The 13,504-nt window shown below is 40.6% G+C and overlaps 1 protein-coding gene across 25 annotated transcripts in view; it reads left to right on the top strand.

The window, feature by feature from the left end:
- DOCK9 (dedicator of cytokinesis 9) overlaps window positions 1–13,504 on the top strand; it is a 291,625-nt gene that overhangs the window by 150,769 nt on the left and 127,352 nt on the right. For all 25 annotated transcript variants that reach the window (XM_043582204.1, XM_043582155.1, XM_043582080.1 and 22 more), the window contains exons 3-7: window positions 4,446–4,535; window positions 8,534–8,616; window positions 10,348–10,417; window positions 12,246–12,341; window positions 13,344–13,478. In XM_043582204.1, coding sequence (XP_043438139.1) covers window positions 4,446–4,535; window positions 8,534–8,616; window positions 10,348–10,417; window positions 12,246–12,341; window positions 13,344–13,478 — 474 coding nt within the window. The remainder of the gene's footprint in view (window positions 1–4,445; window positions 4,536–8,533; window positions 8,617–10,347; window positions 10,418–12,245; window positions 12,342–13,343; window positions 13,479–13,504) is intronic.

The following is a 13,504-nucleotide window of genomic DNA, read 5'->3' as shown; positions in this document are numbered from 1 at the left end:
ATTAGACATAAAAATAACATGAAGCTAGATGTGTACTACAGAAGTGTGTCTCATGTAAGTGAATGGTTTTTTTTTTTTAAATTTGCTGTTTATTTGGATGAAGTCTCCAGAGGAAAAAGGGCTCTTGTGGGAAAACTAAGCTTTGTCAAAATCAGAGCTAGGACTTGATCAGTAATGGACTCAAACCTAGCATTCTGGTACTGGTGGGTGGTGGTAAGTACACAGATGATTGGTTTATTTATGCCCAGTGCTGTCTTATCTGCTAAAGGCCAGGTCTCTCTTTAAGGATCAAAGTTGCTTTCTTTTTAAAGTGAGAACATAATGGCATTGTCTCTGATCCATATCTATTTCTCTCACCTTAGAGGAGTATTTGGAAAAGTGTCACATAATTAAAGTTTCTTGAGGGGCACCTGACTGGCTCATTCATTAGAGTGTGCAACTCTTGATCTTGGGATTGTGAATTCAAGCCCCACTTTGGGGTGGAGATTACTTAAAAATAAAACCTTGAAAAAAAGTTTCTTGAGTTGGTAATACCACTGGAAAAACATAATACATTTTGTCTTTTGACTAGTGGTGTGATGGGAAATGGGCTGGAAGTGACTCAAGTGACTTTCTTGAACTGAGCATTTCCTGAACATTTTAAAAGTGTAACAATTAGTTTAAAAAATCATGATAGATCAAAATACATCAAGTAGGGATATAGAATGTATCCTTCTTTGAAGCATACACAGTTTCTTAAACAATTTCCCTTTTCTTATTCCTGATTTTTAACAGTTCTGACAATCTCTTAATAATCACTGTGTTACTTGGAAACGTTTTGAATAGATTATGCCTCTTTGGTGCTTATCATCACACATCTCTATGGCATTTCTTGGGAACAGGTGAGAGTAATAAGATTCACCATTTGTGATAGTTGCAAAAAAACCAAGACCAAGGGCCTTCAGAGCCCTTTTGGAGACTGAATGAATTAAGAATTCACCCATGAAGGACTTCAGTGGAGAATGGAGTTCCTTCTTTCCTTTCCTTTAGAATAAGGAGGCTTATTCTAAAAACAGGGTTTGAGATTACTTTCAAAGATTGACACCATCCAAAAAAGAGTTAAATAGATGAAGGAGACACAACATTGAGAAAACAGGGACAGGAAATAAAATTAAATTACATACAAAATATATGCACTGAAGTTTTCAACCTGTGCCAGAGGGGAGGGAGATCACACATTTGATCCAAGCTTCCTCCAGCCAAAGGAAGAAAAAACATCTGGGGCAGATGCTAGGGGATCCCAGTTTAGTAAGTAGCCATGAAGCGCTACCACAGGGTAGACTCTCTTTGCAAAATATTTTCCATGTATGCTGTTTTTGTAACTATGATCTGTTAATAGTATCCAAGGATTACAGTCCATGGGAGAAAACATCTAGAACATTTCTTTCTGAAGCCTGAGGTCCGGTTTCCTCATATTGGCAAAATAGTCCCTTCCAAATGATGTTAATTAGAGTGGATTTGCTCCTGCCTAAAGTCATGAGGCATTTTATTATTTAAAGTAAGCATTTGAGCCTCTTGAGGGGAGGTAGCATTCACAATTCATAGATCCATTCAACGAATAGTGATTGAGCACCTTCTACTTGCCTGGTTACCATGCTGTGAGGCACTGGGGGTGTGGCAGTGACCAAGCATGGACATAAAAGGCAAGTAAGAGATGAATGTGAAGTAGAAAAAAATAGTCCTAAAACTCATTTGGAACCACAAAAGACCTCAAAGAGCTGAAGAAATCTTTAGATAGAAGAACACAGCAGGAAGCATCACACATCCTGATTTCAAGCTCTGCTATAAAGCTGTAGTCATCAAAATAGTATGGTATAGGCATAAAAACAGACAAGTAGAACAGTGGAACAGAATCCAGAGCCCCAAATAAACCCAAGCATATACGGTCAACTAATATTTGACAAGGGAGCCAATAATACTAAATGGAGAAAAGGCAATAAATGTTGCTGGGATAATTGGCTATTCCCATGTGAAAGAATGAAACTGGACCCATGTCTTACACTACTCGTGAAAATGAACTCAAAATGGATTAAAGACTTATATGTAACACCTGAAATCATGACACTCCTAGAAGAGAACATAGGAATAAAGCTCCTTAACGTGGGTCTTGATAATTGTTTTGGGGGGCATTAATACCTAAAACACAAGAAACACAATTTAAAAAAACACACAAAAAAACAAGTGTGACCACACCAAACTCAAAAGCTTCTGCACAGCAAAATAAATCATCAATAATGTGAAGAGATAACCTATGGAATGGGAAAAAAATATTTGCAAACCACATATCTGGGGGTTAATATCCAAAATATATGAAGAACTCATAGAACTGAACAACAACAACAACAAAAATAACCCAGATTAAAAATGGCAAAGGACCTGAAAAGACAATTTTCTGAAAAAGGTGTACAAAAAGCCAACAAGTCCATGAAAAGAGTTCACCATCACTAGTTGTTGGTGAACAATGAGATGTCACCTCATGCCTGCTAGAATGGCTGTCATCAAAAAGATAAGAGAGAACAGATGCTGGCACGGATGTGGAGACAACGAAACCCTTGTGCACTGTTGGTAGGATTGTGGTTTAGTGCAGCCACTGTGGAAAACAGTATGGAGGACCCTCAAAAGTTTAAAAATAGAGGGGCTTCTGGGTGGCTCAGCTGGTTAAGCGTCTGACTCTTGGTTTTGGCTCAGTTCATGATATCAGGTTGGGGGTTCTGGCCCAGCGTTGGGGTCTGCAGCTGGCAGCTGGCATTCTGTTTGGAATTCTGTCTCTCTCTCTCTCTGCCCCTCCCCCACTCACGTTGTCTCTCTCAAAATAAAAAACTTAAAAAAAAAGAAATACTTAAAAAAAATTAAAAGTAGAATTACAGTATGATCCAGTAATCCCATTTATGGGACTGTATCCAAAGGAAATAAAAACACTAACTTGAAAAGATATCTGTACCCCAGTGTTTATAGCAGCATTGTTTACAGTAGCCAAGACAGGGAAACAAGCATCCATTGTTAGATGAATGGGTAAAGAAGTTGTGATATGTATCTACAGTGGAATAATATTAATTCATAAAAAATGAGGATATCCTACCATTTGCAAAAACATGATGGACCTTGCAGGCATCATGCTAAGTGAAATGAATCAAACACAAAGACAAATACTGTGTGATCTCACGTATATGTGGAATAAAACAGAACAAGACAAAAAGGCATAGAAAAAGAGATCAGCCTTGTGGTTACCAAAGATGGAGGGTATGGGGAGGAAGAATTGGATGCAGGAGATCAAAAGGTCCAACTTCTAGTCATAAGATAAATAAGGACTAGGGATGTGAGGTCCAACCTGGAGACTGCAGTGAACACGGCTGTGTGGTATCTAGGACAGTTCTTAAGCGAGCAAATCCTATCACAAGGAGAAAGGGTTTTTTTTCCCTTTTCCCTTTCTTTTTATTGTATTTGAGTGAGAGAATAGACATTAGCTGAACCTATCGTGGTCCTCATTTCACAATAGATGTAAATCAAACCATCATGCTGTATATGCCTTAAACTTATACAGTGATGTATGTCCATTATTTCTCAATAGAACCGGAAAAAAGAAAACATGGATGTGATGATGGTTGCACAGCAATGTGAATGTACTTAATGCCACTGAAATGTACACTTTTTGAAAGTGGTTAAAATGGGGGTGCCTGGCTGGCTCAGTAGGTAGAGCATGTGACTCTTGATCTCAAGGTCATGAGTTCGAGCCCATATTGGGTGTAGAGTTTGCTTAAAAAAAATAAAATTGGGGCGCCTGGTTGGTTCAGTTCATTAAGTGTCTGACTCTAGATTTTGGCTTAGGTCATGAGCTCACAGTTCATGAGTTCCAGTCCCGTATTGGGCTCTGTACTGGCAGTGTGGAGCCTGCTTGGGATTCTCTCTCCCCCTCTCTCTTCCCCTCCCCAGCTCTTGCTCTCGCTCTTTCAAAGTAAAGAAATAAACTTTAAAAAAAATGAAATAAAATCTGGAAAAAAGTTAAAATGGTAAATTTTATGGTATGTCTATTTTACACTAGAAAAAGGCAATTAAGACAAGTAAAAGGCAATGTAGTGGGACTAGCTCAAGCACTTGGGGCTGGCGAGGGTTAGGGTTTCTGAAAGGGGGCCTACCCTGCCTGGTGGGAGCGGAAGGACTCCCTGGAGGGCTCACTGGGGCTCTGACTCAGAAAGAAGTGGGAGCCATTGCCCCATGCCCGTCTTTGAGCTTTCTGGCACCAAAAGGGATCCGTGGTGTGTGACCCAAGGAGGAAGGAGAAGAGCTGTCTGCAGGACTGGCGGAGACTGAAGAAGGGACTGTCTCCATGCGAGGCCCGGCTGCACCCCGAGGCTGGCGCCTTTCCATCTTCCAGTAACCAAACCCTCTCCCCATGCTTTCCTTCACAGACGGCCACTCTGAGACGACAGGGTCGCTACATGTGCTCCACGGTCCCCGCAGATGCTCAAGAGGAAGCACAGAGCTTATTTGTTACGGAGGTAATGTGCCTTTTCTACGTTAATGTACACGTTATCTTAGAGTCACTTTTTGCCTACACCCCCCCTTCTGTAAATTTCAATGATATTTTCAAGGAAGTATCAGAGAGGTAATTACATTTTTATAATGGAAAATAGGAGAACAGTAGGGGGTTTTCAGAGTCTGAAATGTGGACAGAAATGTTAATAGGCGTCATTTCTGACGCCTGTTTAAAGCATGAATGCTATAGAACTTACAGGCATGGAATACGGGTAACTTAGGAACTCGCTGGAAAACTTTGGCTGAGGTTTTATTGTTGACATTGTTTTTAATGGAGACTCAGCACACACATTTATGTATTCATTTACATGTTTCTACTTATAACTTATTTTCAAGACTAGTTCAGTCTTTATGAGATGCCAGGTGATAATGAGCAGAGCATGAATATTCCTGATCAGTATATGATTATTATCACTCTTATTTGAACATACAGATACTGATTACCTGTTAAAGAGGAAAGAGAAATTATTGCATTTGGATTGCATTTTTTTTAGATTGGTGTTTGTTTCTTCTTCCAGGTGCTTTTAGATGAACTAATTAGGTATTTTAATTTTGTTTCTTGAAGCGCTCTTTCATTTAAAAATGATGGGTCTTTAACCCTATTTTTCTAGTTGATTTTTAGATGATAATCATGGCCAACCCCCACAAGGAATCTATGCTTTTTAAAGTGAAGACTAATTAAAATAACAATATTGTAGTAACAGTATTTAGTTTCCATTGAGATTTTCAAAAAATTAAATATGTATTGAAAATCTTAAAAGTGTGATCTCTCATCCTTCTGGAAAGGTAACTTCTTGCCTTACCTCCTTTGCTACTATATTAGTAAAAATAATTCTGGACAAATAGAGCCAGATACGTTTGTGTAGTCTTAAATGTTTAGTATCAAGCAGGATGCAGACGCAGTGTGACTGACCCATGGGCAACTGTCTGGCCTGCAGCCTGTTTTTGTAAATAAAGTTTCATTGTAGTACGGCCACACCCTTTTGTTTACGTGTCACCTGTGACCTACTTTCACGTGATAACTCAGAGTTGAATGTTTGCAGCAGAGATCACGTGACCCTCAAAGCTGAAAATACTTACCTATCCGGACTTTTCCAGAAAGAGTTTGTTCACCTCCAAACTTATTAATTACTAATTCAGTTCTCCCAGTTGCTTAAAAAATATGGCTTTTGAGGCACAGTTCTCCACTCAGTTCTTTGACTGCTGTAGGTTGAGCAATAACAACTTCATGCAGTGCTGCCCGAGCCAATGGAACGAGCCCTCTTGGGACGTGGCCACAAGGGTGGAGTGGAACAGCCAGCACTTCCTCTCCATCCTCTTGTCCAGCGGAGAATGACCTAACGGCTGTTTTAAAAAACAACTTCAAAAACCTTTCAGTATTAACTTGAAAATATGATTGAATTTCACGAGTCTGAAAGGTCACTGATGAAATGAGCCAGTCAGATCCCTGTCTTTCTGGAGATCCAGTTCTCCAGAGACTGATTTCTGATGTAACCCCTCATCTCCTAGACTTTCTGCATCCCCGGAGGGGTGGGGGTTGCTTGTCTTATTCCAGGCTTCAGCCTTGGAATTCAGCTGGTGCCTGCCATGTGGACAGTCAACAGGGGCTTATCAAATGAATGACTCTCTGGCCACTTAACCTGGTCAACTATGTTTCCTTACAGTTTCTTATAATTTAAAACATTTAAACATAATTATCTTTCTGACCCATTTTACCTAAGATATTAAAAATCTGGGCAGTCAGGTGTTTCATTCATAAATGCCCTGATTGTATGCAAGTGCTTGCTCGTTGATCTTTTTAACTGGGCAGGTGCATGTTATACTTCAGAATAGGTTTAATATCCTGAAAGAGACTTCGGTGGTATGACTTTGGTTGCTGTGCTTGTTCGAAAACCTGAACAGAGTAGGAGCATGTGCACAAGACTGTGTCATACCTAGTCAGACCTAAAGTTGCTGTGCTAACGGACCTAGGGATACAGGTAATTCTGCAATCACACTTGGTTTGGAATGTAATTTTGAGTATGGATGTCAGATGTTCTGAATGTGAAAATGCTTTGAAAATATTTTTGAGGAGAATTTACAAGAGTGAAATAGTCTTCAAAAACATTTGTAACTACATGGCAAAGAGATCGGAAACTTGTTCAGTTCCACCATCCAACTCTGTTCCTAACCCTTCTCTGCTATTTAGTCCACCTTTCAGAACAATAATGTAAAATCTTACACTATCTGCCTGTCGCCACCTTGCCCATAGAGTGCTTATCATAGAGTCTGGCACAAGGGAAGCATTCATTATCGTTGTTGTAGTTCTCTTCATGACTTTGGGGTAGAGGAGAGTTTGCCTCAGAAGGCCTTTGGGCATAAGCCATGAAACAGATAAAAAAGGTTGACCATAAAAATGATGAAGTAGAGTGAGCAGAATAGAGACTTTGATCACAGTGTTAGTTACAGCCAGAGTCAAGTCAACCAGGTAAGACATAAATACATTCAACTACATCTTCACTTAATTCATTTTTTTTTCCCACACTGAAGTTTACATATGTGTAGCCAAGACCTGACTATACAGAAAATCAAGGTAGCTGTTGGTAACTCAATCAAATGCTTCCCCTATTGATTTTGACTCATTTGTGTTTGAGGATCTGGTGGACGCAGCCTTATAATCTTTAGTCTACACACTATTCAGTGCTTCCTCCTGGATAGATGAATGAAAGACACCGTGCTGGTCCGTTGAGTCTATTGGATAGTGAGGTAGTTTAATGCAGTGTAGGGAGTATAGAAATGTCTTTTTTTTCCCTCTGGGGTTTCTTCTAGTTGGCTTAGGAATTAAATTGATATAAGGCAGATTAATAGGAAAAAACCCAAAGTCTTATTATGTGCACATGGAGGTCAAAAAATGAAACTGAGACCCCAAGAAATGACTAAGGCAGGCAGTTTTTATACATTTTAGACAAAGAGACAATAAATTTGGGAGGAATTGACAGGATAAAGAAAACAGGTGTTTGGGAGCCTTAATTAGTAAGGAATTCTAAGCAGAATTTAGCCTGCAGTAGGAGATTAGAAAAAAGTAACAAGGTTTATTTCCATAGCTTTCTCAACTTTCAAGTCCCTACCTCTGGTGATAAGGATTTTGTTTTGTTATGGTTTTATTTTGTTTTGTTTTTTTTTAACTTCTTAGTCCAGGAGAGTATTTTTCATATGGGAGATTTGTTTCCAGCCTCCAGGGGACGGAGGATGGTCTTAGTGTCCTTGCACAGTTATTTCCCAAGTGGCTTCATTCAGAATAATCACCATGGCGTTGTTGTGCATGGGATGGGCCCTGGGCCCCACAGCAGTTTGTGTAGGTTGGTATCATAGAACGTAAAGCTCCCTACTTTGTACATCCTGTTCACACATGCATGTGCGTGCCCGTGATGATGTCACGGTGCCACTGAATTGGAATCTAAATCTTTTCTCCTAATAACCTCACTCTGGCCCCTATAAATAGAAGGAAAAGCCAAGGGCAGATTTGTATTATACTTGGTAACAGATCTAGTTGTCATATTAGTAAACACCATGAAAGTGTCTTTTAGGTTCACACTTTCCACCTACTCTCATGTTCTAGTAGAGGGCACAAGGCTCCCTAAACAAGTGCTTTTAACTCAGAAGCAGTACATTGTTTGTTATGTAAATGCAGCAACATGAGGTACAGTTTTTCCCCTTGTAAAAATCTGCTCTCTGATCATGAATGATGGGCACTTAAAGTGACCCATCCCCAAGGGTAAGGCTTTAGGGGTTTTTAAGCTTTATAGGAACCTCTGATAGTGGAATTTCAGGCAAGGGAGGGTCGAAGTGAAAGAATTGTTTTGATGTTTGTGTGGCTGCACATTTGTAAACCTTCCCAAACGTTCTCCTAAAGCCATCACATATCTTTTTTTCTTTGCCTCTTATGCTTTCTATTTTTTATACCCTTCCCCTCACCCCGTAGTGCATCAAAACCTATAACTCTGACTGGCATCTTGTGAACTATAAATATGAAGATTACTCGGGAGAGTTTCGACAACTTCCAAAGTGAGTAAATGGTCAGACCACACAAGGTGGGGTGATGCACGTGGGCAGTGTTTTTTGTGCTCGAGAGGCTTAAGGAGGTATGTAACTTCACATGCAATCAGAGTAATTGGAGAACATATTTCTAGATGGTTTGTATGTATATGGAGTAGCTATTGCTTCCAGGGTATTTGATAATAGGACTCAAACCTAGTACTCTGGGATTAGTAAATGGTATAAACATGGATGGTTTAGTTATGGCCGGTGATTCTTTCCAGGGTACCACTGATAGAACAGGTAGAGTACTTCCAGCGAGAAATAGAAAACAAAGAAAATGTAAATGCTACAGTGTGTCTTACCTTTAAAAGAATACTTTGGAGAAATATAAAAAGCATGTCATATTGAATAAATTTTATGTTTAAAAAAAGTAAATCAAAGACAAGCATTCCCCAGACAATTTTCTTACTTTCTTTGAAGTATTAATGGGTTCTGGAATACACCCAAAACAAGTGTGTTTAGATTGATTAGTGGTCATTATAGTGAACCAGGTGGAGGTAGGTCTCTTGCCTTGAGGGGACATGTTCCATTTCAGGATATCCTGAAATGATGCAGTTGGTAAATTTAGGTAATAGTTGATTATGAAAATTGAAATCAAATAATGATGGATTGTATTGTATCAAAAGTAGCCATCACCAATGAAAATTTTACTTGCAACCCTATTAATATATTTTTCTCTATGTTTGTTGCATCTGTGAGTTTGAACCATTGAAACTATTCTCAGTGGACCTAGATGTTTGTTTTTCCTCTTTGTGTGGTTCAGCCACTCCTTGGGAGTGTTTAGCCAAGTTCCCCATTGACTCTTTTTAAACTTCAGCTGAAGACACTCCCTTCCAGCATTATCTTCTCCAGATGGGGTGTGCTCCTTAGTTCTGTATTTACCCAGTACTTATTTGGGGACTTCTAAATTCTGTCCATTTGATTGCCTGAACCTGTCTTCACGGATAGTCTGGTTCATACTATTCTCATGGCTTTCTTAGAACATACTGCGAGCTGTAGCATACTGACCGCATGATATACTTTCACTGCTGGTAGATTTTACCTTTGGCATTAATAATTTTGCAGTTGTGTGATAAGAAAGAGAGGGAGGATACTAACAGTGATTAAGAACATAGATTCTATAGTCTGCCTTCATCATCTGCTCTCTCTGCCCTCTGTGAACCTCAGTTTCCTCATCTATTAAATGGTCCTACTACCACCAGTCCCCACCGTCTAAAGGACTGAACGAGGTAATACATGGGAAACGCAGTGCCTAGAACATACTGTTTAATATACATGCTGGCCGCTGTTTCAGTACTTTCGTTGTTAACACCATCATCATTAACACTGTGGTTCCCACTCTGAAGACCATGACCCCGGTTCCCATTTTTTCTTATAAACTTCATTTTAAAAGTTATTCTACCAAGTCTTTTTTTCCCCCCTGTTCTACCAAGTCTTTATTAATTAATGCACTTTCCCATTTTTAATATACCTATCTAACTCCCAACAACCTAGTCCAGCTCTTCTACATGGCTTCCGCGGGCTCTCTAACTCTTGGATCACCCACTTTGCAAAGCAGTAGTGTGTCGATTATTTTTATTCTTCAGCCGAGTGGAACAGCTTTGAGTTTGTTAAATGTCTGTTCCTCTAATGGGGGAAGAAGTGCATCTCTTCATGGATTAGGTAATTATAAAACAAGTTTCTTTCTTCTTTTTAAAGCAAAGTGGCCAAGTTGGATAAACTTCCAGTTCACGTCTATGAAGTCGATGAGGAAGTTGATAAAGATGAGGTAAGGTTATCGCTTGCGGATCTGGAAACTGGTTTCGTTTACAGACTTTACAAGATCCGTTGGAAAATTACCAACATTTAAGCCAAAAGGGGAATTGGAATGTTGCTTGAAACGGGGAAAGAATTTTTATTCGATGTATTACTGGATTGATTGAAATAAGGTCTCCATTTCAACTTGACTGCTTAGCATTGCAAGTTCTTCCTGTCTTGTTTATTTGTTCCGAGATCATTTTCAAAGGCCTGGATAAGATTTGGCTACATTGTTAAGAGACACCAAGATTACTTAGACCTTAAGTTTAGGTTGTTTTTCAGCAGACTCTCTTGAAACGAACCTCCAGTAGACTTTAAATGGCTCTTTCTTTCAATGATGGGTTTGAGTGACGCATATGGTATCAAGAAGCTTTTTTCTTTCTTTTATTCTTAAACAAGGGCACTCCCCCTTCTCTTGAAGAAATCTATAGAGAGAGCTGGGCATTAAGGTGACTGGCCACTGAGCAAGGGAGACCTAATAACAAGTCAGGGCTAGCTGTCCTCTGCGTTTCTCATCTCCCCTGCTCAGTATTGGCTGCCTCATTGTGAGTTTAGGGGGGAGAGGTTCCTTTTTTTTTTTTTAATCATCAGGTAAGCTGTAACACCAGCCATTCAAGAATGTGAACAATGCCCATGGTGGGAAATTATTTTAGAAACCACTTTTAAAATAATTCTGGAAGAGTAAGTGACCATCCAAAGTGAGAAACAAGATAGTACAAACACTTGGTGCTGATTAGTAGAAAGAGTAGGACCAATCGAAATAACGCATGCGAAGGGCACACTGCAAACTGTCAAATCCTAGACAGATGAGTTATTTCTGTTCTTACGAATAATAAGAACAGTAAAACCACCAACATTACATTGAGATGGTCTAAAACAAAACAGAAGACGGGTCTTTCTGCAGTTGTCTCTTTGATTACAAAAATAAAGATCATAATTGGAGACTGGTCTTATGGGATGTGAGTTGGGTAACATGACGGTGAGTGGCCCTCTCGTCCTTCTGTACCTACTGAACGTCCATCAGGTACCACCTAAGAGGGGCAGGGACCCACAGGGCCAGGGCCAGCTGCAGCCCGCCAGATTGTGTGTGTGTGTGTGTGTGTGTGTGTGTGTGTACGTACACACCTGTCATCTGTCTGTTACATGTACGAGTGTTTGCCTGACATATTTTCAGCAGCAACTGGCAACCCCATGCCCGCCTCCCTGCACCAGAGCCCACAGCTGGAGCTGGAACGTGCAGAAGCATGTTTTTTTATTTTTCTAGCCACGTCCCTTCTCTTTCCTAACTCTCCCCCTCTCCTCTCTCTCTTTCGTTCTTTTCCATTGCCCAATCCTTTTGTCTCATCCCTCCTTTCTCTGTTGCCTCACATTTCCTTCTTTTCTTCGTTCACCTTCTCCTGAACTGAGCCTCTGGGAAGTTTTCCAGGAATTTGCTTTTGTCCTCCAATTATAGGGGAGTGTAATTTGAAAATATTTTTCATGAAACCCAGCAGGACCTTACAACCTGAGTGGTCAAGTATGGTATGTACTTTCTGTGGCTCATTAAATACTCAAAAATAAAAAATTTGGACTGGAACTAGCTTTGCCTTTTAATGGACTAGAGCTTTCAGGGGTTGATGCTTCTCCCTCTCTTTTCCTGCCGAGCCGGCTCTAAAGTGACTTGTGGCAGGTGGTAACTCCAGTAATGGGGCACGATGGGGTAAGCCGGCACCAGTTGAATGGTTTTCCTTTTGAACAGAGTCACAGCAGATAAGATTAGTAGTGACTGGAGACCAATTGTGGTTTTCCTTCTCTCCTAGGATGCCGCCTCCCTCGGCTCTCAGAAGGGTGGGATCACCAAGCATGGGTGGCTGTACAAAGGCAACATGAACAGTGCAATAAGCGTAACCATGAGGGTAAGGCAGTCCATCACCCTGCACTCCCCTCTCATGAAACCCTTTTTGCTATAGGTCTTGGGAATCATGCTCAAAATGAATGGGCATGTTGTTCTTCCTGACAAAAGTGACATTGTCTGGTCAATAAGATGCCTCCCTGGTGATCAACCTCCAGTGGTACCGTCCTGCTCGCACCCACTTCCCCTGCTTCATGCCCGACCACCAGCGTGACGAGATCTTCACCATTGGGCTGGTGCGAAGGCACAGTTGCTGACGCAGGCTTTCTTCTCTGTACCCACGACAAAAGAGATCATGGCACCTGCAAGCACATCAACCAGGGGCTAAGTCTCAGCACTTTGGGGAGGTCTACTGTGGCAAGGTGAACAAGAGCAAAGCTGGAGGACTAGAAGGAAAATGGTTTGATTGGAAGGGGGTTGGAAAGAGAAGAGCAAAACTAGTATAAAAAGCCATTCAGGAAAGAGGTAGGAGCAGAGGAAGAGCAGCATGAATACTGAAGACAAGAGCCATAATGGAAGGGAGGAAGGGTGGACGGGGAGAGAAAAAGGAAATCCAGGGAAATGCGGACTGTCATAATCCTGAGGCTGGAAAATCGTTCAGTGTCACGAGGCAGAGAAAAAGTTCCTATTCTGCGTGAGCAAGAAACCCTGGGGATTTGAGAAAGTTTCCATCCTTCTGTGCTGCATCCCAAATTGGAGCTCATCGCACTGCTTTTGGGTGGTTATGTAAAAATATCAAATGCTGTGGGTAAGAAAAAATGACCCATGAATGTTAAGTGAACCACCTCCTCAGAATTTAAACGCACTGAAATTATTAGACGGGATGGAGAGTCTTAACTCACCCTTACCTGGGGCGTTGGCCAGGATTAGATTGGTTTTAGAGAGAATAGAAACGGTTTTTACACGTGTGTACTGTGTAAAAACACGTGTGTAGCTGTGAGTGATTGGTAGGGACTGTGACTCTTTTCGTTTTGAAACAAGAGCTGTGTATGTATTTTTCTCCCAGTCATTTAAAAGACGGTTTTTCCACCTGATTCAACTTGGTGACGGATCCTACAATTTGAATTTTTATAAAGATGAAAAGATCTCTAAGGAACCGAAAGGATCGATATTTCTGGATTCCTGTATGGGTGTGGTTCAGGTAAATATGAGTAGAGTTCTATCATC

The sequence above is a fragment of the Prionailurus bengalensis genome, chromosome A1 (genome assembly GCF_016509475.1).
Source record: "Prionailurus bengalensis isolate Pbe53 chromosome A1, Fcat_Pben_1.1_paternal_pri, whole genome shotgun sequence".
Classification (NCBI taxonomy): domain Eukaryota; kingdom Metazoa; phylum Chordata; class Mammalia; order Carnivora; family Felidae; genus Prionailurus; species Prionailurus bengalensis.
Note: the sequence above shows the minus strand (reverse complement) of the source record. Positions and strands in the feature narration are given on the sequence as shown.